Here is a 25,028-nt window from a genome sequence, read left to right on the forward strand (position 1 = left end):
ACGACCAGGGCTCCTTTTAAAGGGGCAAAAGGGGCTGTCTTTTTTTCTTTTTTTTTTGCTCAACAACTTTGCCCCGGCTCTTTGTGCTGGGTCCACTGCTATCTTGGCTCTTTGCCCAGAATGGGTTGGCCACTCCTGCGGTAAAGGAATAATGCCAGGACTATTGTCTTTGAAGATTTTGCCTCTTCTCCAGCTAACCTACAAAACTGGTATGAATCAGGACAGGAAGAGGCCTGAGAACACAGGAGATCAAAGGAATTCATGCAGGTTTATAAAGGAATTCTCCCTCGGGAGGCAAGTAGTTGTCAGGGGATCCAAACTGAGGATGTCTGATGAAGGGTGTTTCATGCATTAGGAGACCTAAATTATTGTCAGGGAACTGTATGCATTTAGGTACACTAAAGATGCATGCAGACTATTTTAAAATCCTTTTTGTCTAAATACTCTAATATTAAAATAAACAATACTTTGATTCTATGAAGACTGCCTGATTATATACTCCCAGACTCCCAAAGCAAAGAACCACAGGTTACCCGAATTCTGTCAGACCTTGAGTAAGAATGCAGGATAAACAGGATACTGTAGCCAAGGGTCCAGTGTAACGGTAGAAGCACTCGCGGGCTGGCGGAGGGGAGGGAGAAGGGACCTGGGCTGGTGTGGCAGTCAGGGAGGGAGAGGGGCTGGCACAGCCATAGCCCAACCTCCGTCAGTGACCAAGAGAGCTGGGCTGCCTCCCCCAACCCCACGAGAGGAAGGGTAGCAAGCAGGGGGCACAGCTCCTTTGTTCTCTATATAAAGATGTATCCAAGCCAGAGATTATACCTTCCATCATTACTGATTCTGTACACTTTGGCATTTCCCCAGGGTGAGTTCAAGGAGAAGGACCACTATGCAACATAGCATATAACAAGGTGTTCACCCCCTCTCTTTATAGAGGTGCCAGCAAGAATCCCCACACTTTTGGGAAAAGTGGAGCTCTGGTACCCAAGCTTACATCTTCAGATGAGCCAATCATATACCCAAAATATCCCAAAGCCATACACAGGGTGAGGGAAGCAGCAAGGAAACAGTATGCTCTGAGCTTGCTTCATTTTCAGTAAGCAAATGTAATTACTGGGCAGCTGGGACCACTAACCCTTCTACACCCTCAGAAAAACGACATGGGAACAAACTATATGGAGTGAGGATTGAAAAACGATTCCAAGTAACACTGCTCTCAAAGATTCTGGGGGGGGGGGGGGGGCACCTAACCCAAGAACTTTACAGAATATGAATGGGCAATATTAGACAACCACTTCTATTACAATAAAACACTTAAAGTTTTCTTTGGCACAGCATCCACCTTATGTTAAACAATGTCTTCCTTCAATCACATCAGATAATAATATAATTGAATTTAAGGCAAGTACCCAAAGAATAGTCTAAAAGAAACTTTAAGACTGAAGAAAACAACACTTATCAGGAACAATATTTTTTTACTTAGGTGCAATACAAGGATCTCGCTCTACAGAAGAGATGTTCCTTGGTGGTGAGCTATTTACTATCATCTTCCTTCCTTGCCCACCCTCTGCTTCTCACTCTGCCCTGAACCAACCCTCATTCAGTGGGCAGAAAACTAATCACAAGTTAAAAATTAAGTAAATGTGAAGGGGCAATTGAAAAACATTCAAAGTATACAAATGACCATTAAGCAGTCATTCTAAGCCCAATTTTTAATGCGCATATTCATTGGGTTGCCCAACCTATGAGGTTTATGCCACTAAATCAATTGTTCCCCAGCAACTCTGTTCTTACAAGCATGTTTTTTCCACAAGGAGAAAGACTTCTACAAAGATATTTTGACCACAATAATCGTGGATTTGCAGATCACTATCCATAAACTTTATAGCCAAAAATTAGCATCATACCTTTGTCGTCCTTCTCAAGCTTCGTAAAATGTTCCTTCTCCTTGGATCTTCTCCATCTGCACTTTCATACGGAATAACAGCATTATCTCCTTTATATCCTTGGGTTGTCTGATCTTCCTCTTTCTTTCTAATGGGCCCCAACTCATCATCACTTCCTACACTGAAACTGGTTCTGTAACTGGCAAATCTGTCAAGTCTTGCGCATCTTGTCCGATACAATACAGGTTTACTAACAATAGATATCTTTCGCACACGTTCCAGAGAGCTCGTGTCCATTTCACTGTCGGAACCATTACCACTGCCATTAGACTGAGTTTTGTTAATATTACGAATGGTGATGATTTTGCCTTGGGTGCTGTCATGAGGCACAGAATATATATTTTCCTCCTCATTCCTCGGTTTGACCACAGCATCTATAGGTTCTGCATAATCAGAAGGGTCAAAACCATCTGGAGGCAGCCAATTACTAGACGACACAGACTTCCTCTGTCCATCTCTATGTCTTTGCTCCAAATAAGACAGATCCCCCTTTGTAATATCAAAGTGTACAGGGGGCTTTGGTTTCACTGGAGGAGGTACTTTGTTGTTCAGCTTGTTTTCATTAGGTTTCATAACAGAAAAGACAGACATACCATCATTCTCCTCCAGTTCCATTGAAAGTTTAGAAATATCTTTGGGCAAAGTGGAAATGGATGTGTCCTCTCTAAATGGGCTGTAGGATGGCGGCTCAGGGTCTTCTTCTGAATCCTGAAGGTTTGAATTACAAAGAGGTGAGCCAGCCCGAGGTGAATTGAACACTTCTTCTGTCGTGCTGCATGCTTCAGCAGCATTATCATACATATGAGTGGCTTCAATTATATTTTTCTTCTCCACCACATCTTTAAAAAATGAGTGAAAGATCTCAAGTTTGTGTTGAGGCTGGCTACAGGGTATCGTTGTAAACTTTCCATCAATTTCTTGGGCAATCTCCTGTCCCTCCGTCAGCTGTTCTCGACTTAAGTCATTGTCCAGAATGTCTATTGAGCCATCTGTGAGTGCCACAATCTGAATAGGGATAATATCCTGCACTTCACAAAGAAAGGCACGTAACATAGCCAAGGACGCCTTGCGTCTCGCTGAAAAAAACACAATGTACCCATGGACTAATCGGCTTTTCCTAATGCTGAATGAGGAATGGTATGAAAGAATAGACAGTTCTATCCGTCTTTTGTGTGGTCCTATTGGTAGTTCAAGTAGAACTGAGTTACTACTGCCACACTGGGAAGGTCTGCAGGTTTGGGACTGAAGGATAGGTAAAAGAATGTCATCTGCATTAAAAGGATCTCCACACAACAAACACATAACAATTCGAAGGTCAACATCTGCTAAATCTTTAATGCTAGATGTAGAACTTACAAGATTTAAGTTACGCTTTGAGTCCAGTAATCCTTTCAAAACTTGACTAATTTGCTTTTCATTAATGTTCCGTCCATATCCAATGCCAGCAGATGCGGGGTCAAGAAAGACACACTGTAGTTTACTGGCAATCTGTTGACCTTGTTGTATTAAGCTATGTAGTGTTTCTCCACTGGTGTCCCCTCTCTTGTTAACCAATATTAGTGTCAGAGGAAGATGAACCAAGTGATTTTCCCTTCTGCCAATGGTTGACTCTCTACTCTTTTCAATACTTTCCACTACATAAGATAAAGATTCCTTTGAATTGTAAAGGCAGAGACAGCCATGTGGCTGAAATGTTGGTGTCTGAAAAGAATTAACAGGAAGTCGGACATTACCCTCAATTGGTCTCAAGGAAAGTTCATACATTTTACCATCTATCACATATTTATCATCATTTGTACACAGAGCTCGAATCTCATTTGCTAGTTCACGTGCTAGACCATCTTTGCCAAGAATAACTAGATTGATCCTATCTATATTGGAATCGGAAAGCAAGTTTTTCTGATTGCGCTCGGGTGGTCTTATGAACTTGGAACTTATCAAGTGCTCAATTTTAGAGTCTATACAAACTGGGCAGCTAGGACAAGTTTCCTTAGTTGGGTGATACACAAAATGAATGTGCTTCAAAATAAGGGCATCTCGCTCAGCTTGCAGCTTTTGTAAAGCTTTAAATCTTTGCTCTTCAATTAAAACCTCTTGAATGACACCCATTTTCTCTTTGCTAGGTTTAGCATCAAGCTCCAGCTCATAAAACAATTCTGAATACTCCAGAAGCAGTTCCTGAAACTCCTCCTTTGCTTTTTCTATAATTTGTTTTTGGTGTTTGCTGTAGATATCCATATAGACTGATTCCTCTAGCCACATGTAAAATTCCTCATTCATAATAAAACTACGAGCTTCCTCCCATGGTTTTCCAGGTGTTATGAAAGGGGAAGTCTCCAGATTTTCTTTAAAAGCCCTTCTCATTTCTGCTCTTTTCCTTTCATTCCTCAACTTTTCTAAATGAGCTTCATAAAGTTGTTCTGCAGGCAGAGTCTCCATCAGGTCAAAAGGAATGCATTCATTTTCCATGTTATCTATGTGGCTAGTAGTATCCCAAGGAGTCTCTTCAAGAACAACAAACCATTTTAAGAAATCTGGCTTAGACTCCAATAACGTCTCTACTTTAATGCAGCTCAGGTGATCTATTTCATCCAAATTAGGAATAAGAGCATCAAATGCTAGAGGAAGAGCAGCAAGATACATCTTTCTTCTACGTTCTATATGCTCCTGCTTGAGACGATGGACATGTTGTAGGAACAGCTTCTTGGCTTTCTGTGTTCCTTCCAGATACACATAGTCCTGATATTCTGGAGAGGACTGCATCTTTCGGCTGACATTCAACCATGTTTCATTGTGATTTTTGACAATGCGGCTAACCAGCCATTCATACTTATCTTTTGAAGCAGCTATCTGTTGGCTCTGCTGTTTCAAAGCTTCAAAGTAGGGGATAATTTTAGTCTTCCCCCTACTTTTATCAACCAGCTGCACTAAAGTGCTGAAAGCCAGGTCAACGTTCACATTGGATCTAGCAGATGTCTCCACAACCTGGAGGTTCTTTTTGCTTAAGGCAAAAGTATGTGCATCTCTAATGTACCGCTCCACTCCTTCATCACACTTTGTCAGGACCACCACAATGGGCTTTTTTGTTTTTGCTAGTTGATTGTAAAGATTTGAAATAAACTTAAGTTGATCATCAAAGTTTCTGTTCATACCTCTACTAACATCGATGCACAGAAGAAACCCATCAATCAGCAGTTTTCCATCTGGCATTTGTTTTTGTTCGAAGTCCTGCTCCAGCCCAAGCTGATCAGTGCAAAAGTACATGAGCTTTTCAGCTGATGCAAGTTTGGTTGCAGCAGCTCTTTTGATATAGGGCTGCAGGGCCGTGCTACGGTGTGGCTGAAAAGTCTGGTCATCAATAAATTCAGTCTGTTCCACAATATGCATTTTACATTCCACACAATCCTCCAGGGAACGCACAACCTCCCCCCAGTAAAGAAAGTGATCATTATTGACAACCCTGCCTCCAAAGTCACTGGTGCTGAGAACTGAAGTATGGTCCAAATGAAAGTCATCTGCACTAGGCCGCACAAAACGATTGCAGAGGCAGGACTTCCCAATGCCACACTGCCCCTTCTCCTTCTCTGTTCCAGACAATCCCACCACACTAATGTTGTAGGTGGGAATGCGAACATCTTGCTTTCTTGCCATCATCATCATCCACACATCCTGCCACAGTCAATTACTTCCGAGAGGATTAGTGTTTCCAGTACCCCATGGAATTTCAAAGCCCGATGGAGATGGGGTGACAGTTATCAGTCCAGGCAGACTGCCAGGGCAAAGAAGTTTGCTGTTCCCATACTGTATGCACCAGCAGCAGCTCAGTTGTCACTGATTTTCATAATTGGATGGCCTGCATATCCCCCTAGGAAAAAGAAAAAAAAAATCAGTATTACAGCTCTGGAATTACAGTACAAATAGATTCTTGCTTGAGTTCTGTTCTATCGGTATAGTTTAACACATGGCACTTAATCACAAACACAAATGACAACTAACTGGAAACTGCTCCTTAAAATATTTTACCACTGCAGTGTTTCAATCTTAGGATTCTCATTTGCCATCTCCGGGAAGTCCCACTACTTAGGTAATCTGCCCATGCTATAATTACAACCATGCTTTGGTAATCAGTTAGAAGCAGGTCACCTCAGACAGTTATAAGTTTGTATCCAGGCAGCAGTTTTCTGTCATCACAATTATGTTTGTCTATCTGAACCTACCATGTACCTAATCAAATTTATAACAGTGCACTAGACAATTTTCCTTCTTGGCAGTGATTTGAGAACCAGGAGAACATGCCTGGAGACAAGCATAAGAGGCAATCCTACCAGCTGAAAGGAGGAAGACCACCCAGATCAGTTACACAGACACAGGTGAGGATTCTGTTCCCACTTCAAAAAGCTGTGACAGACTGATTACAGGATGACATGCTAGCCTAGACCTTTGGCAAGGGCAAAACACTTCACTTCTGTGGTTACTAAGCACACGCTAGCTATGAAGGACATAACTAGCCCAACCACTGTTACAACAGCTACATCTTGTGTGTGGGCACAAACCACAGATCCACCATGTCTCACACTCAACTGAGTATGCAGAAATTATATTCCTTTTTGTGAGGTTTACTTAAGTCTTTTTAGTCTCTGAACTACCATGCTCCTATTAGATTGAGTCTGTTCCCTCACAAACACAAACTGGTCCTAATGGTTGTCTTCCTTTCAGCTGGTATGGCTGCCTCTTATGATTTTTTTTGTGCATGTACTCCAGGCACTTAAATCACTGATGAGGCAAGAAGGAAAACTGTCTACTATATTGTTACAAACTCAGTTAAGTGTTGCAGTCTGCACAGGACCTTAGGATGAGGGACCTAGGAAGCCTGGGAGCAAGTACTCTGCAAGAAAAACAAGTCATCCTGATTTTAAGCTGAAAAATAAGAGTCAGTTCTGAAGACAGGAGAAAGCCCATTCACACACCCACCCCTCAAGTGAAGGGGAGGGAAGGAGATGAAAGATTACATGTGTACATCTGTTAACATTGAAAATAATTCTTAGAGCAGCAGATAGTAAAGTCTTCTGTTTTCCTTCAAGCTAAGATCAAGTATGGTACTATTTTATATGTCCTCTACTAGGAGGGTTATCTCCTGCACTTGCAAAGGAACAGACAATCTAATAGGATCATTGTAGTTTAGAGATTGAAAAGATCTAAGTAAACCTTATAAAAAGGAATATAATTTCTGTGCACTCAACCAAGATTTATAATTTAAAATAAGGAAGTCCTCTCAAATAAATGCCTAAGGAAGGAATAGTCCCAATTACACCATTGTTCAATATGGCAATACAGGCAGTCCCCAGGTTACGTACAAGATAGGGACTGTAGGTTTGTTCTTAAGTTGAATCTATATGTAAGTCGGAACTGGCGTCCAGATTCAGCCACTGCTGAAACTGACTGCCAGTTCTGACTTACATACAGAATCAACTTAAGAACCCCAGGCGTCCCCAAGTCAGCTGCTGCTGAAACTGATCAGCAGCTGATTCCAGGAAGCCCGGGGCAGAGCAACTCTGCCTCGGGCTTCCTGTAGTCAGCGCTGGTCAGTTTCAGCAGAAGCTGACTTGGGGACGCCTGGGGCAGAGCAGCTGGGGTGCTGCTGGGTTGCTCCAGTAGCACCGCTCCTCGGCGCTACTGGACCAACCCAGCAGCACCCCAGCTGCTCTGCCCCAGGCGTCCTGATTCAGCCGCTGCTGAAACTGACCAGCAGCGGCTGAATCAGGACGCCTGGGGCAGAGCAGCTGGGGTGCTGCCGGGTTGGTCCAGTAGCGCCCAGAGTGGCGCTGCGGGACCAACCGGCAGCGCCCCAGCTGCTCTGCCACAGGCGTCTGGAGAAAAACTTAGTCTGCTGGCGGGGGGGGGGGCGTACTAGCTGCCCGAGCCCCCCCGCGGCTTTGCTCCGCGTCTTCCTGGTCTGCAGACCAGGGAGACGCGGAAAAAGCCCCGGAGTACACGGGCGGCAGGACCGCGAGGTCCCGCAGTCCGTGTCCTCCGGGGGAGCCCCATTCGTAACTGCGGATCCGACATAAGTCGGATCCGCGTAAGTCGGGGACTGCCTGTATGTTTAAATAGCAGGAGTGGGAGAGGCAGGTGGTTTTCTTTTTTAAAAATCTTAGAATGATGTTGATGTGGTAGGTAAGCTTTTTTAAAATGAGAGGACAGAAATTTAAGTGATATACAGGTAACATTGTTGGTCTTCACAGTATCCCTGTGTCTGTTGCCATGCAGCATGGACTTTGAATATGCAGCCAGTATAAAATATTTTCTTTGCTTTGATGTCTGGATAATGCAGTTTTACAAGTTCTTCAGTTGGACTGAATTGCACAATAGACAAAGGTTGCTGTAGATCTGAAAATGGTATTGTACATTTGAGTTTAAGAAGGAAAGCTTAACATTTGATCCTAAGCACATTCACTTTTTGAAAACATGGTTAAAGTTAGCTGAGGACCAGAGTAAACGATCTAAAAGCCACAACAACAATGAATGTACTGGTAATCAGGTACCAGGAGTGACGGCAGAATCCTTGGGGTTCAAATCTGGAGATTTTCTCCTTAATATCTTTAGCTCCTCAAAGACCAGACATGGTTGAACCTCAATCCATGTAGGTACCACACTTCACTCTTGAAGAGGAGATTCCACAAGTGAAAAGGCACAATAATAACACTATGTGATGTAAGCTATCCTGCTGAGCTGCTGTTCTATTTTTTTTTATTGTTTTAAACAGCTATTCTTAATGTTAAATTTAAAAACTGCTTATACTTTCTGGAAAACTTAGCACATTACTGCATCAGAAAATTTTTACTTGAATGTTACTTTGTTAGGAAAGGGATTTTCCTCTAATCTATTTGAGAATATTTGTATGTGAAAGAGGCTCTCTTGGAGCTTAGCTCCTATTTCTGCTTATTTCCCAAACCTTGCCAATCTTCCTTCTGATATTTCCACCAATTAATGTGTCTGAAAATGTCAATTTCAGGTAGGGAACAAGTCTGGCTCAGTTAGTTGCCTAACAAAGATTCCAAGTCCTGTATATACACAAATTATGCCAGTTTACTTAAATGTGTGTTTTTAACCCACGTGAACATTCTGTTTAAAACTGATTTGGCTTACACCTGTGAATTCAACAATACAAGGAAAATCAATACAAAAGAGCATTTACACAGGGATACTAAATCAGTCTAAAATACTAATTTAGATCAACTTCATGTTTAGCACAGGCCCCAGGTTCATGAAAAGAAGAGAAATGTAGAAATACAGAACAAGCACATTTGTCTCTGAACAGTATGCTTCCATTAAGTTTGTCTCTATATGGGTATCAAGTGGTTTCCCTCAAAAACTCAAAGCCACAAGTCACTTTTGAAAAACCTTCATCCAAAACTACATATTAATAAAAAGCACAGGAACAGAAACATATTAACATATGTGATTCAGCCAAGTCGAAGTAACGGGAGAGTCAGATGAATTACCTGAAACTAAATTTAGCTTTATTTTAAATGGATCAGAATTACTTGAGGAATGTTAACTTCTGAATTGCCTGACCTTTAAAAATGACAGGCTTAGTATTATATTAATGAATTCGTATATAATTCTACTAAAATGCTATAATTTGACCAGTACTTATAAATTTCAAAATATCAAAGAATCTAGGGAAGAGAGGGACAGCTCAAGTGATCATCCAAATTCGTATTTTTATATAATGCATATATTTGATAGCCAAATAAGGTAACTTTTTAAAAATTGTTTCATCATACGTCCCCCTCTCCTGGGATCTCATGATCTGATCTTTAAAATCTTGAGTACACTGATTGGAGAATGTGTCTCACCCGTGAGTCCTACTCTTCAGAAAGGCAGCATTTAGCCAATTTTGTGCATGCACATCTCAAAGTGTAGTTTGGTACTAAGCCAGAGGAAGAATTTAGCCAAGAGGCAAGTCAGACAGGCAAGCCAAATTATACTGAACTATAAAATTTACAAGGACAACTGGTTTGGGGGTCCTTTGTTCTCAATAATAGTCCCAACTCAGATGTGTCAGTCAGTAAACATACACAGCATTGTAAGTGCATGTAAGCAACAAATAACTGTATTTCATATGCCAAGAATGGCATATCTGTCCAGAGTGCTGGAAAATTAAGATTTTATTAGTCTGTACCTAGAACTTTCCTACTTTTTTTTTTAATGTTATGAGACCCTCAGTAAAAGGCATTCCACTAGTTTCTTGCACCCAACTTCTGATACAGGTCCCCTCTTTCCCTGCTATTTATTTTCCAACCTGGACTCAACTCCATTCATCTGAGCCTTTTAATTTTTCTGAATTTTTTCCTCTTAGTTCAGTTCAGTGAACTTTTATTTGGGTTCTTTCTCCTGTTGAGCATCTTGTGGCCTAAATGCTACCCATCCCTTGCTTTCTATAAATCAAAACATTACAGGGAGTAATGATGAGCTTTCAACTTAATTTTTATGGTGGAAAATGAAAATTGTCCTCTGTCATGGAGCACCCCTGGAGCAAGTGGCTGTTTGGGGTCTGCGCTCCCCATGCAAATGGCTGCTTGCTCCCGCCCGGCTGAGCGGCACAGAAGTCAGCCGAGTGCCATGGCAGAAGGCAACAGCGCCGCCCATAGGGAACAGCCGGGGGCGGGGCCTGGACAAGCGTGCGTCTGATGTCAGGAAAGGGCGCCGGATTCAAAAGGAGGAAAACGGAGCAGACACAGAGGACGCAGAGGAGACAGAGAGGAGAACGGAGGCAGTGGAGGACAGCGAGAGAGAGAGAGAGAGAGAGAGAGAGAGAGAGAGAGAGAGAGAGAGAGAGATGCAGCAGGAGGAGGAGAAAAGAAACACAGAGTGAGAGGCGGGAGGAGGAGAAGAGAAATAAAGAGAGAAGGAGAGAGAGGCAGGAGGTGGATGAGAGCTGAGAAAGAGAGAGGGCGAGGCAGGAGGAGGAGGGAGGAGAGAGAGAGAGGCCGTTTGCACTGTTTGCTCTCGCACAGCAGCCCGGCTGAGCAGCGCAGAAGTCAGCCGAACGCCACGGCGGGAGGCGAAGAGGGGTGGGGTGGTGACATACACACCCAGGGGGTGGGGCCTGGATGAGTGTGCATCCCAGATGGAGACAGAGGAGAGCAGAGAGAGAGAGAGAGGCAGGAGGGGGAGAAGAGAAAAAGAGAGATGGAGAAAGAGACAGAAGGCGGAGGAGAGCTGGGGGGGGAGGCAGGAGGAGGAGGAGAAGAGAGAGACAGAGCGAGGGACCGGAGGCTCAGGAGAGAAGACCGACTTGGAGGAGAGACCTGAAAATCCTGTCTTATGACGGGCTAATTGGCTAGCATTGATATAGCAGCCACAGAATTAACAATATGATCAATTAAACAGTTTCACAAAGATATGAAAACCATACAAACCTTACACACCTGATATTGCACATATAGGTCACTAAGAAACAGCAATAACTGCCCTTCCCATCAGCCAGGTTCTATTCACAGCAGACAAGAGTACCTAACAACCTGCTCATTGACTAACTTCACTAATAATATACTGCATTGAAAAGAACCTCAAGATTGGGATTCAAACTTACAAAAGCCAGGAAATTCAAAGACAACACTAATACCACTGGCTTTTGTCTATTTGTTTCACAGTTTTCTGATCTCTGAACTTCCTCAAAGTATTTTAACCCCTTATGTAGTTATAAAGCATTCACCTTCTCACAAAACTCGTAAGAGTTGTAGTTAACACAGAATAAATTTCATTTAAGCATATACTAGGGGGACATGGCCCCTGCTCGCACACTCACCAACCCCCCTCTCTATGGCCAGACTTGGTCACCCCAGTCACGCCGGTCTGCACGCAGTACTCCTCAGCCAGCAAGCCACACGTGTTGGTGGCCACCACAGTCACGTTGAAGGCAGCATTCACGAACTTGGGCATGCAGCGAAAGGGGGTGGGCGCTGGGTGCGCGGTGCACGATAGGAGGCGGCCAGGGCAGGGAGATTAGCTCTCAGGAGCGCGTGGGTGTTTGAGCTGACACCCTCCCTCCTCCCCAAGAGCGCTTGGGATTTCAGAAGCTGTGCTGAGGTGGGAGCAGTGCAGAGTTGCAGCCTGTGGAACTTGCACGACAGCCCAGGCTGGGGCTGCACTCTCCACTGGGGACACAGCAGCAGGTGCCTCCCCCCAACCTGTGGCAAGGCCACCCCAGCAGCGTTACCACCCAGGCTCTGGCACCACTGTTGAGCTTCCCTCCAAGACGTGTTGAGCATGATTGTTATTCGCTGGCTGGGGGCTGCCTGGGCAGGATGCTGCTGGGTGCAGAGTAGCTGTGCAAAGCCTCCCCCGCCACCGCAGCCAGAGAGGGGCAAAGTGGAGGCCACTGCAGAGGCAGCGTTAGAGGGGCGGGGCCGGGGCTAGGGCCAGGCAAGGGGAAGGGGTTGGCATGGCACATGGGACGGGGAGTGTAGGAGGGACAGGGCATAGGCACAGGATGGGGCTGGAAGGTTCAGTAAGCGAGGGGGAACAGCAGAACCCAGGCACGGGGAGGGGCAGAGAACAAAGCAGCTGGAGGGCACTGCGGGGGCCGGATATGGGGCCAGGCTAGTGAGGGGCAGAGGACCCTCCCCATGCCTGACCCCTGCAGCACTCCCCCTGCCCACTGTGCCCCAACAACCTCTCCTCGTGCCCGGACGCTGCAGCGCCACCCCACCAGTTCTTCTCCATGCCCCCTGACTGCTCTGTCCCCCACCCTTACTCAGCAGCTTGGCTGCACAGGAAGACCAAGACTGCAGCACAGCAGTCCTGGCTCTCCCCCTGGCTGCTGAGGAGAGGAGGGGAAGGCCGAGGCAGTGTGCCTTCCCCAGTTGCCCTTTCACCCACCCATGCCTACCCTTACAAACCTGTGGACGTTGATAACGTGATGACATCATTCCATCATCCCACAGGAAAAAATGTTATATAGACGGAGAGATACTATGTCCAACAAAAAAAGTTTCACTATTGTCTTTATTAATGGCAGGTTGTGGGGAACCTTTTTTGGGTCAGGGGCCACTGACCCACAGAAAAAAAAGCAATCAGGGATCACACAAGTAGGGTGGGGAAAAAAGCTCCTCCAAAAAACCCCAACCCTCACTGATGTGCCCCCAACTGAAACCCCTCACTCCTCTGGTGCTCCAGCATGGTAGGGGGAAGGGCAGGGAGGACTAAGGTTCAAGGCCTCAGGCCAGATTAACTCTTCTGGAGTTTCAGGGACAGTTACAGGGACACCTCTAGGCTCTGGGGTGGGGCCAAAAATGAGGGGCTCAATATGTGGGACAGGTCTGCCAGTGTGTGCAATAGGGATGGGGGTGGGATGCAGGAGCAGGCTGGGGGTAGAGTGTCTGGACAGTGAAAGGGGGCAGGAGCAAGTGAGGGTGCAGAGTCTGTCCAGGAGGAAGGGTGCAGGAACACACTGGGGGTAGGGTGTGTGCCCAGGAGAGAGGGTGTAGAAGCAAAGGAGGGTGCATGAACAGGTTGGGGGTGGGTAGGGTCTCTGGCCAGAAAGGAGGTACAGGAGCAAGGAAGGCACAGGAGCAGGGTAGGTTTAAGTGTCTGGCCAGGGGGGAGGTGCAAGAGCAAGAGAGGGTGCAGGAGCTCACCAACTCCATCTCTTTGGCCACTACCTCTGCGGCCCCAAAACACCAGAGATGGAGGTGGGACATGTATCATGGGGGGCGGGGGGGGGACTTCCTGGAGCTAAACACGGGCAAGGGAAAGGGTAATGGTATGACACCACTCTGTCCTCACGCAGGAAAAAAAAATTGAGAGAGATATTACAATAGTCACTGTATTTATAAAAAGATTACCTAACTTGCACTGCAAAAATTTTAGAGCCAAATTCCCAACTGATATAAATCTGTGAACTTCACTCAAGTGAAGATTGCACGGATTTACACTAGAGCTCTAACCCTTAATTTTGAACAGGTTTGTACCTAACAGATTCTGTGCATATAGCAAAAAAGTGTGTCCAGTTTTTAGACAGAAATGCACTCAACCTCCATCACTATGTCAGATTGCAAAGTTAATATTCTTTGTATTACAGTAGCTCAGAGAAGATCAAGTTCATAGTGTGCTAAGTGTTGCAGAAACACGTATACAGTCTTCAAAAACAAGCAGTCCTGTGACATCTTAGAGCAGAGGTCCCCGACGCAGTGCCCGCAGGCGCCATGGCGCCCACCAGGCCATTTATTTGCGCCCGCGGAACAATCTGGGCTGCCCCCGCCCCTGGGCACCTGGCACATGGGCAGCCCTTGCTTGGGGTCGCGGCACGTGCCGGTTGTGGCACGTGCCGGTGCAAGTCCCGGGCGCATGGGTGGCCCCTGCCTGGGGTCACAGCACTTGCTGATGCCCGTCCTGGGCGCGTGGCGTATGCGTGGCTCTGCTCCCGGGCACGGGTCCCTGCTCCCGGATGCACAGCACATGAGTGGCCCTGCCCCTGGGCGCCCGGCAGCCCCAAAAGGTTGGGGACCACTGTCTTAGAGACTAAGATGTATTATGGCATAAGCCTTTATGGGTAAAACATACAGGCTACGTCTATACTGCCCCCTCTTGAGCAAAAAAATATGCGAATGAGGCGAAACATGGAATATCACCGTGCCTCATTTGCATAATCAATGAGGCTCTGTTTTTGCGCAAGAGGCTTCTGCGCAAAAAAGGAGCCGTCTATACAGCTCCTTTTTGCGCAAAAACCCACCTCTTGTGCAAGAGCCGTTCTTCCTGAGGAAGCCTCGTTAATTATGCAGATGAGGCACAGCGATATTCCATGCTTCATTTCATTTGCATATTTTTACGCACAAGGGGGGGGAAGAGTAGATGTAGCCACACAGTAAGGTACTTTTCTAAAACGTGTTTGTGATGCAACAGAATCATGCATTCCTAGATCTTGTCCACACCAAACTACACCTCCACCTCAAGTTTTCTCACCATGAATACCACAAATGGTAGCAAGAGTGGGAAAACTTGTGTAGACAAGGCACTGGAGATTTCTGGCATTTTTGCTATCTTGTTGTCTCGATCTTCTGTGAGCAGTATTAGAGGGTACATTACAAGGATAGCAGATTGTCTGTGTTAGCACTAATATCCCTAAACTGCCCCAGTGGGAAATATAAAGGAAATAAGGTCTAATGTAGATACCGTTTAAAGAACTGCTGCTCTCACATCTACTAGGTACATCTTGTATGCCGATTAGCAACCCAGCGGAATGTAACAGCTCATTACAGCACTTGCAGTTTATGGAAAAAATCTGTCCGTCATGCATACATTCCTCCATGAAAGATTCTTAAGAAGTTTTCATTTTACAAAGAGATGCCCATTTAGACATAGTACCTTTAGTTAAAAGAAGAGTGAAGGCTCTCATCCAAACACCAGACTAAATATGGGATAAGTGAAAAATATCACTGAACTAGTTGGAGGAACATCTAAAACACCTCAATAGCAAGCCTTCTGTCCAACTAAAGTCTACCAACTTCCCCCACATAGTACAGTAAACTTCCGATAATCCGGCACCTTTAGGATCCAGGGGGTGCCGGATTATCAGATATGCTGGACTATCAGAAGGGGGGGCTATGAGGATGCACACCCCAGTTGGGAGGGGATGCCACCCCAGACCCCTCATAGCCCCCCCTTACGATAGTCCGGCTCTGCCCCAGGCGTCCCTGATTCAGCCACTGCTGGTCAGTTTCAGCAGCAGCTGAATCGGGGATGCCTGCAATAGAGCAGCTGGGGTGCTGCCGGGTTGGTCCCCGCAGCGCCAAGGAGCGGAAAAGCCTGGTCTGCTGGGGGGGGGGTGCACTAGCTGCGCTGCCCCCCCTCCCCCTCAGCAGACCAGGGAGATGCAGACCAAAGCCGCGGAGGACGCGGGCGGCAGGGCCGCAGTGTGTCTCAGCAGTCCCACCGCCCGCGTCCTCCGCAGCTTTGCTCCGTGTCTCCCTGGTCTGCTGGGGGACCCCCCCAGCAGACCAGGGAGACACGGAGCAGCTTTTCTCGCCGCGGAAGATGCAGGCGGCGGGACCGCGGCGCGTCTGGGCGGTCCCGCCGCCCGCGTCCTCTGCGGCGAGAAAAGCCCCGTTCGTATGTAGGGATCCGACATAAGTCGGAACCACGTAACTCGGGGACTGCCTGTATTACGGTCTAATGTTAACTGTTGGATGGTGGTGGTCTGTGATATACCATAGGTCAAGATGATCTGGTGGTCTTTTCTGGCCTTAACTTCAGACTGTCCCCAGCACTCCCAAATAATTCAGTCTGTATTCCCTGCTAGATTCTTGAAGGAGGAAGAGGGGGAAATTCTTCTTGCCTGCTGCAAAGTCTTGGAGTAGTAGCTGGGACACAGCCCAGCTGCTCCGTTCCTCCTAATCAATAAAGTTCCCTCTTCCACCAGCAGCCGAGTAATAACAGAGGAGAGTGCATCTGCTAAAACGAACTGTGCAGCTGGGTGTTACCAGCATATAGTGCATTAGAGCCCATGACATCAACCACATCTCCCAAAGGCCCAAGTGAATATGAGTGGGGGGGGAGGGAGGGCGGCAATGTCCCAAGATCAGTCCTGTGGGACTCCACACATAATGGACCTTCAAAACAAGAAACAGCTGCCCACCACCATTTTTTGGTATCAGTCTGAAGAAAATGACTGACCCCAGTTCACTACTGCTCCATCCAGCCCAGCAGGGTCACGCAGAAAGCAGGTGTTCCTTCTGATACACAGCAGCCAGAACATAGTAAGAACACTGAAGTTTATCCACAGTGGTTGTACACCACCACCATCCAAAGCTGTATCACACCCTTGCCTGAAGCTTGTTAGTGAAAATCCTTGTAGGTCAGCAGGTTAGGAGCTGGAGTGTACCCACCACTTTTCAATGATTTTAGCTAAAAGTTGGAGGTCAGCCTGCACCTTACAATCTACAGGAGCTGAATTTACACAATATCTCCTCCCCAAAAACTGCATTAGGCTCTACTTGACTCCCACAGTGTCCAACGCAGGCACTGCCTGCACACTATAGACTGAAAGGAGGCACTTCCTTCTCCCAAAAACATAGCCATGCTTCCTCCACAGCATTCCCAGCCTCCACTGGACCCAAAACTGGAACTCTGACCATGTGACTAGGTCCAATTTTATTACAAGATTGCAGGAAAAATTGATAAGTGAATTAATAGTCAACTGGTTTAATGTAAAAGCAAACAATCATTGGCAAAGCTGCACAAAAGGCACAATATTCCTTAAGGAACAAATTAGCAGTCTAAAAATGATTGCATTGATAACAATTTCTCTTTCAACATGCACACATAGAGACAATAATAGGCCATTTCCTATACAGGCAGTCCCCGAGTTACGCGGATCCGACTTATGTCGGATCCGCAGTTACGAACGGGGATTTCTCGCCCCAGAGGACTGGAGCGGCGGGACACCTGGTCCCGCCGCCCGCCTCCTCCGGGGCGAGAAAAGCTGCTCCCTATCTCCCTGGTCTGCTGGGGGAGCCAGCAGACCAGGGAGACGGGGAGCAAAGCGGCGGAGGACCCGGGGCCGGATCCACGGACGCTTCCAGATCAGCTGATCTGGAAGCACCCGCGGGTCCGGCCCCGGGTCCTCCACCGCTTTGCTCAGCGTCTCCCTGGTCTGCAGACCAGGGAGACGCTGAGCAAAGCCGCTGAGGACCCGGCCGGACCCGCGGCGCTTCCAGCTGATCTGGAAGCGGCCGCGTGTCCGGCCCCGAGTCCTCCGCCGCTTTGCTCAGCGTCTCCCTGGTCTGCAGACCAGGGAGACGCTGAGCAAAGCCGCTGAGGACCCGGCCGGACCCGCGGCCGCTTCCAGCTGATCTGGAAGCGGCCGCGGGTCCGGCCCCGGGTCCTCCGCCGCTTTGCTCCGCGTCTCCCTGGTCTGCTGGGGGGGGGGGGGACACAGCTAGTGCCCCCCCCCCAGCAGACCAGGGAGACGTGGAGCAAAGCCGGGGGCCTGTGGTAGAGCAGGTGGGGCGCTGCCGGTTAGTCCCGCAGCACCGCTCCTTGGCGCTACTGGACCAACCCGGCAGCACCCCAGCTGCTCTGCCCAAGGCGTCCTGATTCAGCCGCTGCTGAAACTGACCAGCGGCTGACTACAGGAAGCCCGAGGCAGAGTTGCTCTGCCCTGGGCTTCCTGGAATCAGCTGCTGATCAGTTTCAGCAGCAGCTGACTTGGGGACGCCTGGGGTTCTTAAGTTGAATCTGTATGTAAGTGGAACTGGTGTCCAGATTCAGCCGCTGTTGAAACTGATCAGTTTCAGCAGCGGCTGAATCTGGATGCCAGTTCCGACTTACATACAGATTCAACTTAAGAACAAACCTACAGTCCCTATCTTGTACGTTACCCGAGGACTGCCTGTACAGCAAAAATTCCTTCACAGCGGGTTTGGCTGGCCATAGTACTTTTACAGAGCACAGGAGACTACTCTACAGGGGCCTCAACTCCAGAAGACAAAGATGTTCCACTCCAGTCCAAGAACTACTCTTCCAACCTCACAATACCATCACTTTATCTTTGTATATGTGGGTACAACTATGACCAAGCTTTCAACCTTTGTGTCCATCTAAATCACATGAAACAGTGATGCAAAACCCAGAACTTTAAACATACTAGTTTAGTTTTGAACTTTCACTTTCAAACATAAGCTTTTAAGGGGCCATATATAACAAATTTAAGAAGAGTCCAATTCCTAGTACCTACTGATGGATTTCATTATCAGATATGAACAAACCATTACATTTTTGGCAGGTATGAAGATTAGAAATAAAAATAAGACCTAGTAAGTCATCTAGGTTGACTTTTGTCTATCCAACACACTCTGGCCCATATAAGACTATTACCAAGAATACTTTGTGCAGTATAATTTTTGATGACCAAAGCTATGGAGCTTTCACCAATGTCAGCTAGAACTTCACCCAACACCAACTCAGTTAATAATTTTTAAATTCATATAAAAAGATAAAAATCTAACTATAAACCTAGCTTCCTTTGAACAAAGCTATTGTTTTAAATGAAAAGAACCCTAAAATTAACACAGCATTAAGGAATAATTGTGGAATAATTCACCTTGGTTCTGCTTTTGAACCAGTTAAGTCACGTTGTTTAAGTGCTTTGAAAACTGTGAAACTTCACATCTTATTTTCCATTCTTGTATATTGAGGTTTTTTTTAAGCCCTGTTAAAGTCAAGTTAGCTGAACCATTATAAATTATTACCTGAACTTCAAAAGTCATCTGTCCACATTCCAGAGCTGTGAAACCGAGCGGAGAAGGGGGAGGGAGATAAAAAATTCTACCCATCAAGTGGACTAAACACATTTAGCTCTCAAGCCTTCTCTCTAAAACTTCAAAAAAGACTTTCCAATAAGAAGCACCAAAAAAAAATACAAATGGCTAGAGCTTTTCTGTTTTTCAGTCTTTAGTACTGTAATCTATCCTGAGTTAGACTTTTGTTTTCAATTACAAATCAACAATTATATTTTAAACTAGGGATGTCGACTACATGTTTAACTGATAACCCCGAGTTTATCCGTTAATCCTATTGACTACACATATCCCCCACCCCGTTGCAGCAGAGGGAGAGGAGGGCACGCAGGAGCCAGAGCTAGTGCTTGAGGGGAGCCAGCTTAAAAGCTGACTTGACTGCTCACAAGCACTGCCTTCACCGAGCCGCCCACCTCTATCAAAGGTACCAGTGCAGAAGGTGGGAGGGCAGAAGATGCTGCTGCGGAGCGCACTCTGTCTGTGGCGGGCCTGGGCTCACTGCAGAGAGTGACTACTCCATGAGATGCTGGCACAGCCTCTGTCCGCAGGGAGCTCAGACACCCCTGCGGACAGAAGATGCTGCCATTTTGCACTGCTGCCTCTATGCCACCTGCCACCCTGTGCAGATACAGAGGCAGCACCACGGGGTAGTAGGAGGCTCCCCAGGAGAAGGCTGGGAGTGCACTGGCTGCTGCCCCCCCAACCGGGGACTATCAAATAATCACGTAACCACTAACTTTTGATGTGGCTACATGATTATTCAATTACTTGGTATCTAACATCTCTATTTTAAACTAAAGTGCTCAAAATGACATGCATTACCAAACAAGAATGTTCCAAATTTTCAGTCATTTCAATAACAAGATCACTTCTAAAGAACATGAAGGGTCTGCATCTACCTGTCTGCCAATTAAAATGTCAACCTGTTATTTACAACTGATAACAGAAGCCCTGATTTCTAATTCAAAACAGACTAGCAAGCAGACTGAATACTTAAAAATGAAGGGACCATTCTGCCAATTTACTCATTTTAAGTAATATTTAACTGCCTGGACTAACTGCATGGTTAGGTACAGTAAGAGAGGCAGAATCAAGTCCTGAACATTTAGAAGTCACAGCACCAGCAAATTATTTGAGGTATTCTGCTACTAGCTAGCTATGTTAGGCATTTCTAAAGACGCTATCTCTGTAGTATGGTGCCATGTAATATTTCACAGCTCAGATGGTGGAATTCTTGGACAACAGCCAACGGGCTGGGACTCCTCTCCCAGCTGGGTCATTAAATCTCTCTAAATGAGAGATAACAGGCTCTCATGAAGCAGTATCTTTCCATCTGCAATCTCCACCTTTACCAGTGTGTTCACTGGAAAAAGATGTTCCTCAAGGAAACAGGTAAGTCTACTGATCCTAGTCATTACTGAAGACCCCAGCAATTATAATCATATAATGACCAGGTTTTAGCCACTCAAGAGATAGCCATAAATGTAATAGCTGAGGTACAGAAAAGATCTACTACCAGCTCTGCTAGCAGGAACAGGAATTGAACAACTGGAGAATCTTCAGAAGCTTTCATCAGAGCAAGCAAAAAAAATATCTAGACTGTAAGAAAACAATCAACTATCTGCAATATATTTTAGGTAGAAACAACTAAATCAAACAAGACTTCATTTCAACAGTATCTTAGGTCACCAGTAGAGCATGATTTGCATTAATGCAAAAAACAAATGTCAGTGCTAGTTGGGGATGTAAAGTCCCAGTTAACTGGTTAAACATTAGGTTAACCTAACGTTTAACTGGTTAACCAACTAAGCCAGATCTGAGGTGGGGGACCAGTTACATCCTTACCCACTGTTCCTTCCATTTTTTTTTTTGTTTTTTGGTCCATGGGTGGAATAAATTTTGTATGTGCACTGAGGCATGTGTGGATGACCACCAGTAGAAATATGTGTTGCCGGCTGCTGTCACTCTGGGCTCTCTGTTAATCAGCTGGACAGCACCTAAATCTCTCTTGGGTGGCTGCTCAAGCACTCAGTTTACAGGGAGAACTGACTCAGTGCTGCTCCCAGTGGTCAATCCCCAATGGGTGATCAGATATCCCAATTTTATAGGTACAGTCCCAGTGTTTGAGGCTGTGTCTTATGCAGGCTCCTATTTCCCTCCCCAAATCTCCTAGTCATCCTAAACCCCAACATGTAATGATCACTTATGTTTCACCTTAAGAACTACACAACATAAAAGACCACTGCACACATTACATTTACTCCAACCTAGCTATTTCTCACATACCACCACAGTAACACCCAAGTACTGGAGTTTTGTATTCAGCATTCAGGCTTACATCTCATCTCAGAGTATCAGGGTTTCCTTAAGGCTACAGGATGGAGAAGGCAATAGGACACAATTTAGTCTCCATGGTTAAAAACCAAGCAAAACATTTAGTTGTCAAATGCAGACTATTTAAGATATAACTGCATAATATAAATTAATGTCTCGACTTGACTATTGTGTTTGGTTACGGTCACCTGTTCCAAAAAGAATTCAGCAGAAACTAAACAGGTCCAGAGAATGACCAAAAAAAGTGATTAGTGGAAGAGAAAAACTTATGTAAGGCAAAAAGTAAAAAGATTTAGGAGTAACTTTCTAAAGTGCCTTTGCCCCATGTTCAAAAGTGATTTATACACTGAGAAGCTTAAATTATGTTGAAAGTCAATGGGGCTTAGCTCTCATAGAACTTTGCTACTTTTAAAATTATCTTAGTACTTCTTTAAAAATAACAAATGATTAACAATGATTAAAAAGCCTATCACATGATGCATTTACCCTCCTAAAACAAGAACAAGGGGAAACGGAACAGAGTTATAGTGAAAAAATTGAAACTGATTAAGGGGTTTTTAAAAGCCACTCAGTAATCCCAGGCCACACATGGGCCAAGAGTGTATCAGGATTCACAAAAGCTTAGACATTTACACTGTCTGAACAACCAGTAAAACGGTCAACTGCAAGAGCTCCATAGCAGGGATACAGCCCCTGTGAAAATTGTCGCCCCATATCCTAAAACCTCTCCCTATTGGCTGAAGGTTTCAGCAGCAGTATGTCATTCTTGTGGAGAGAGAAGAGATGTCACAAGTAATTTGGGCCATGGAGGACTTGAATATCAGGAGAAAGACTTCACAATATACAATCCCAGGATAATGTGTTTACCGAAACTTGTAAACACATCACAGCAGGAAGTCAGTGTGTCTTGTACTAATTTTTAAAATGCTCTAAGAGTACAAGACTTCATTTCTAGATACGAGTTGTCAACCTGGAGATTATACAAATGCACGAATCACCGTCCATCAGCTTCTGGTGTGGTATGACTATCTGAGTGTTCAGGAACAGAAGCGCGAATTTTTTGCTTCTATGAATATTGGGTCATTGAGTTACATCCAGGAATCCCAAATGATCCCATGGCTGTGAAGTGATTTAGGGTACATCTACATTGAAACCCCTCTCCTGCAGTAGGAAGTATCAGTCCCCAAATCAGCTGACTCGGAGTCTCACTACAGGGCCAGATATTATAGCTCCAGCTGGAACCCAGACTCTGACATCTGTTGGAGGGGAAGGGTCTCAAACCCCTGGCTCCTGCTTTAGCAGGAACGTCTACACTTGAGATTTTTAACCCCACTGTGCAAGCTCAAGTCTGCTGAGAGCACAAATTCACAGTCACTGGGCTTTTTTCTGCAGTGTACATGTAACCCTCAGAGGGCATCTGTGATGCATTAACAGGTGTGTTGTGATCAAGACACAAGAAGTCATTCTTCCGCTCTACTCTGCACTGATTATGCCTCAATTGGAGTACTGTGTCCAGTTCTGGGCACCACATTTCAAGAAAGATGTGGAGAAATTGGAGAAGGTCCAGAGAAGAGCAACGAGAATGATTAAAAGTCTACAGCAGTGTTTCCCAAGTGGTGCTACGTGGAACCCTGGGGTTCCAGTTACAGACTAACTCGGCTACTCCTCTGAAGTGCAACAGTAGTAAGAGTTCTGCTGATTTGCTTAGATTTCACCCCTTAGACACATGGCTAGATGTTTTTGGTCAGAAAATTTTTGAAATTGGAGAAACCAAAAGTTTTCAGGCAAAGACAGTGGTGGTAATTTTCTCTTTCATTGCAGTAGTAAAAGTTTATTTCCACATGGACTAGAAAGTGGTCTGACCAGCACCACAAAATTATTATTTCATTCTTTACATCCACATGCAACCTGAGAATGCCATCCAGAACACGGGAAACTACCTTGGAAACATCAGGGCTGCAGTGCTCAGACTGGAGATTTAGCACTTATCATATCAGAGGCAATGCCCACACTGATGCGGAAGTCTCTCAAGACAAAATCTCATGACTCCGATCGCCTACCCACTCCTCTTGCAAGTCACTAGGATCTGGAGGTTTACAGACCAGCAGAATGCTCAGATTAGTTATGCTTCGGGGACCCACAGAATAAGTCAATGTACTGCAAGGATTCTGATTAAGTTACACAGGTTGAACCTCTGAAATCAGGGACTCTGGTCTGGCAACATCCATGGTCTAGTAGGACCACAGATGTTGCCAGACCAGAAAGCCCTGGCACCTGGGAACATAAACCTCTCCCAAGGGGTCTCAGCCCGGTGGGGCAACAGCGGGACAGGCGAGTCCCATCCCTGGGGACCCCTGGCAAAGCGGGGCTGCATCAGGGCAGCCAGTGGTAAAAGTGGGGCAGCCAGCAAGCCCCGTCCCCAGGGATTAGCCAGCAGAGCGCAGCAGAAGTGGGGCACAGGAATTACCAATTGGCAGTGGAGAAGCAGGTCCGTGGCAGCTGGGCAGCTTGTCCCTGGGGAGTCCCAGAACCCCAGAGGACCGGAGGACAAGCCCAAGCTCTGCAGGCTGGAGCCCAGTGGCACTGGGCCGGAGCGAAGCCAGCCGCAGGGAGGGGAAGCATCCTATGAGGCCAGTGGCAGGGACCTCCCCAGATCCAGCAAGTTCCCTCATTCAGGATGGGTCAACCTGCTCATTCAGGATGGGTCAAGTCCCAAAAGTACCGGATAAGAGGGGCCCAACCTGTACCTGCATTTGAATGCAGAAGAGAATAAAATGGATATTCCACCTCCAGATTTGTTTACTCTGGGTTTGGGCTGACTAGAGTTTCCTAGAGACATGAGGTGGCATAAAAATGCATAAGGTATTTCAAAGCTAATGATTCAGAACACAAATCGAGTATGGATGTTAAAATGTGTGTATTTATGTAAACATGTAACCACTGAAAAATTCAGAAGTTACTCATTTACACATAGTGCAGCTACCACAGAGCTGTCTCCTCATGCTGCTGTGTCTGAGTCATCTCCCCGCAAGCACAGCTCCCACCACCCCACCCTGCACTGCTGCCTCTGATACAGAGGCAGCAGCACAGGATGGGGGCCTGCATGTAACTGTGAAGGTTAACCAATGAGCCCAGGATCATTTGGTTAACTGTGTACACCATAACATCCCTAAAATCAACCTGTAGCTTCTCAGGCTAAGCATACATTTCTACATTAGGAGTGTGTTTAAAATTCTAATATTAGAGACTTTTCCACCATCCATATTACACTTCAACAGATTTAAGATTCCTCTCTAGTACCCAAGTTTAAAGCAAAATTCAACAAACTATTTCCTAACTTGCTTTTGAGAATCAGCAAGGATACTAATGCAAGTTAGCCTCATCACATTTTTAATAGAAGAAAACAAATTGTCATACTAATAATTTAGCCTAATCCATGCAAGCC

General features: G+C 45.8%; 1 protein-coding gene across 2 annotated transcripts in view; it reads right to left on the reverse strand.

The window, feature by feature from the left end:
- Positions 1 to 25,028, reverse strand: part of ARHGAP35 (Rho GTPase activating protein 35) — a 124,144-nt gene that overhangs the window by 84,439 nt on the left and 14,677 nt on the right. For both annotated transcript variants that reach the window (XM_075915358.1, XM_075915359.1), the window contains one exon: positions 1,908 to 5,811. In XM_075915358.1, coding sequence (XP_075771473.1) covers positions 1,908 to 5,606 — 3,699 coding nt within the window. In that variant the 5' untranslated portion in view covers positions 5,607 to 5,811. The remainder of the gene's footprint in view (positions 1 to 1,907; positions 5,812 to 25,028) is intronic.

This window comes from Pelodiscus sinensis, unplaced genomic scaffold (genome assembly GCF_049634645.1).
Source record: "Pelodiscus sinensis isolate JC-2024 unplaced genomic scaffold, ASM4963464v1 ctg34, whole genome shotgun sequence".
Classification (NCBI taxonomy): Eukaryota; Metazoa; Chordata; order Testudines; family Trionychidae; genus Pelodiscus; species Pelodiscus sinensis.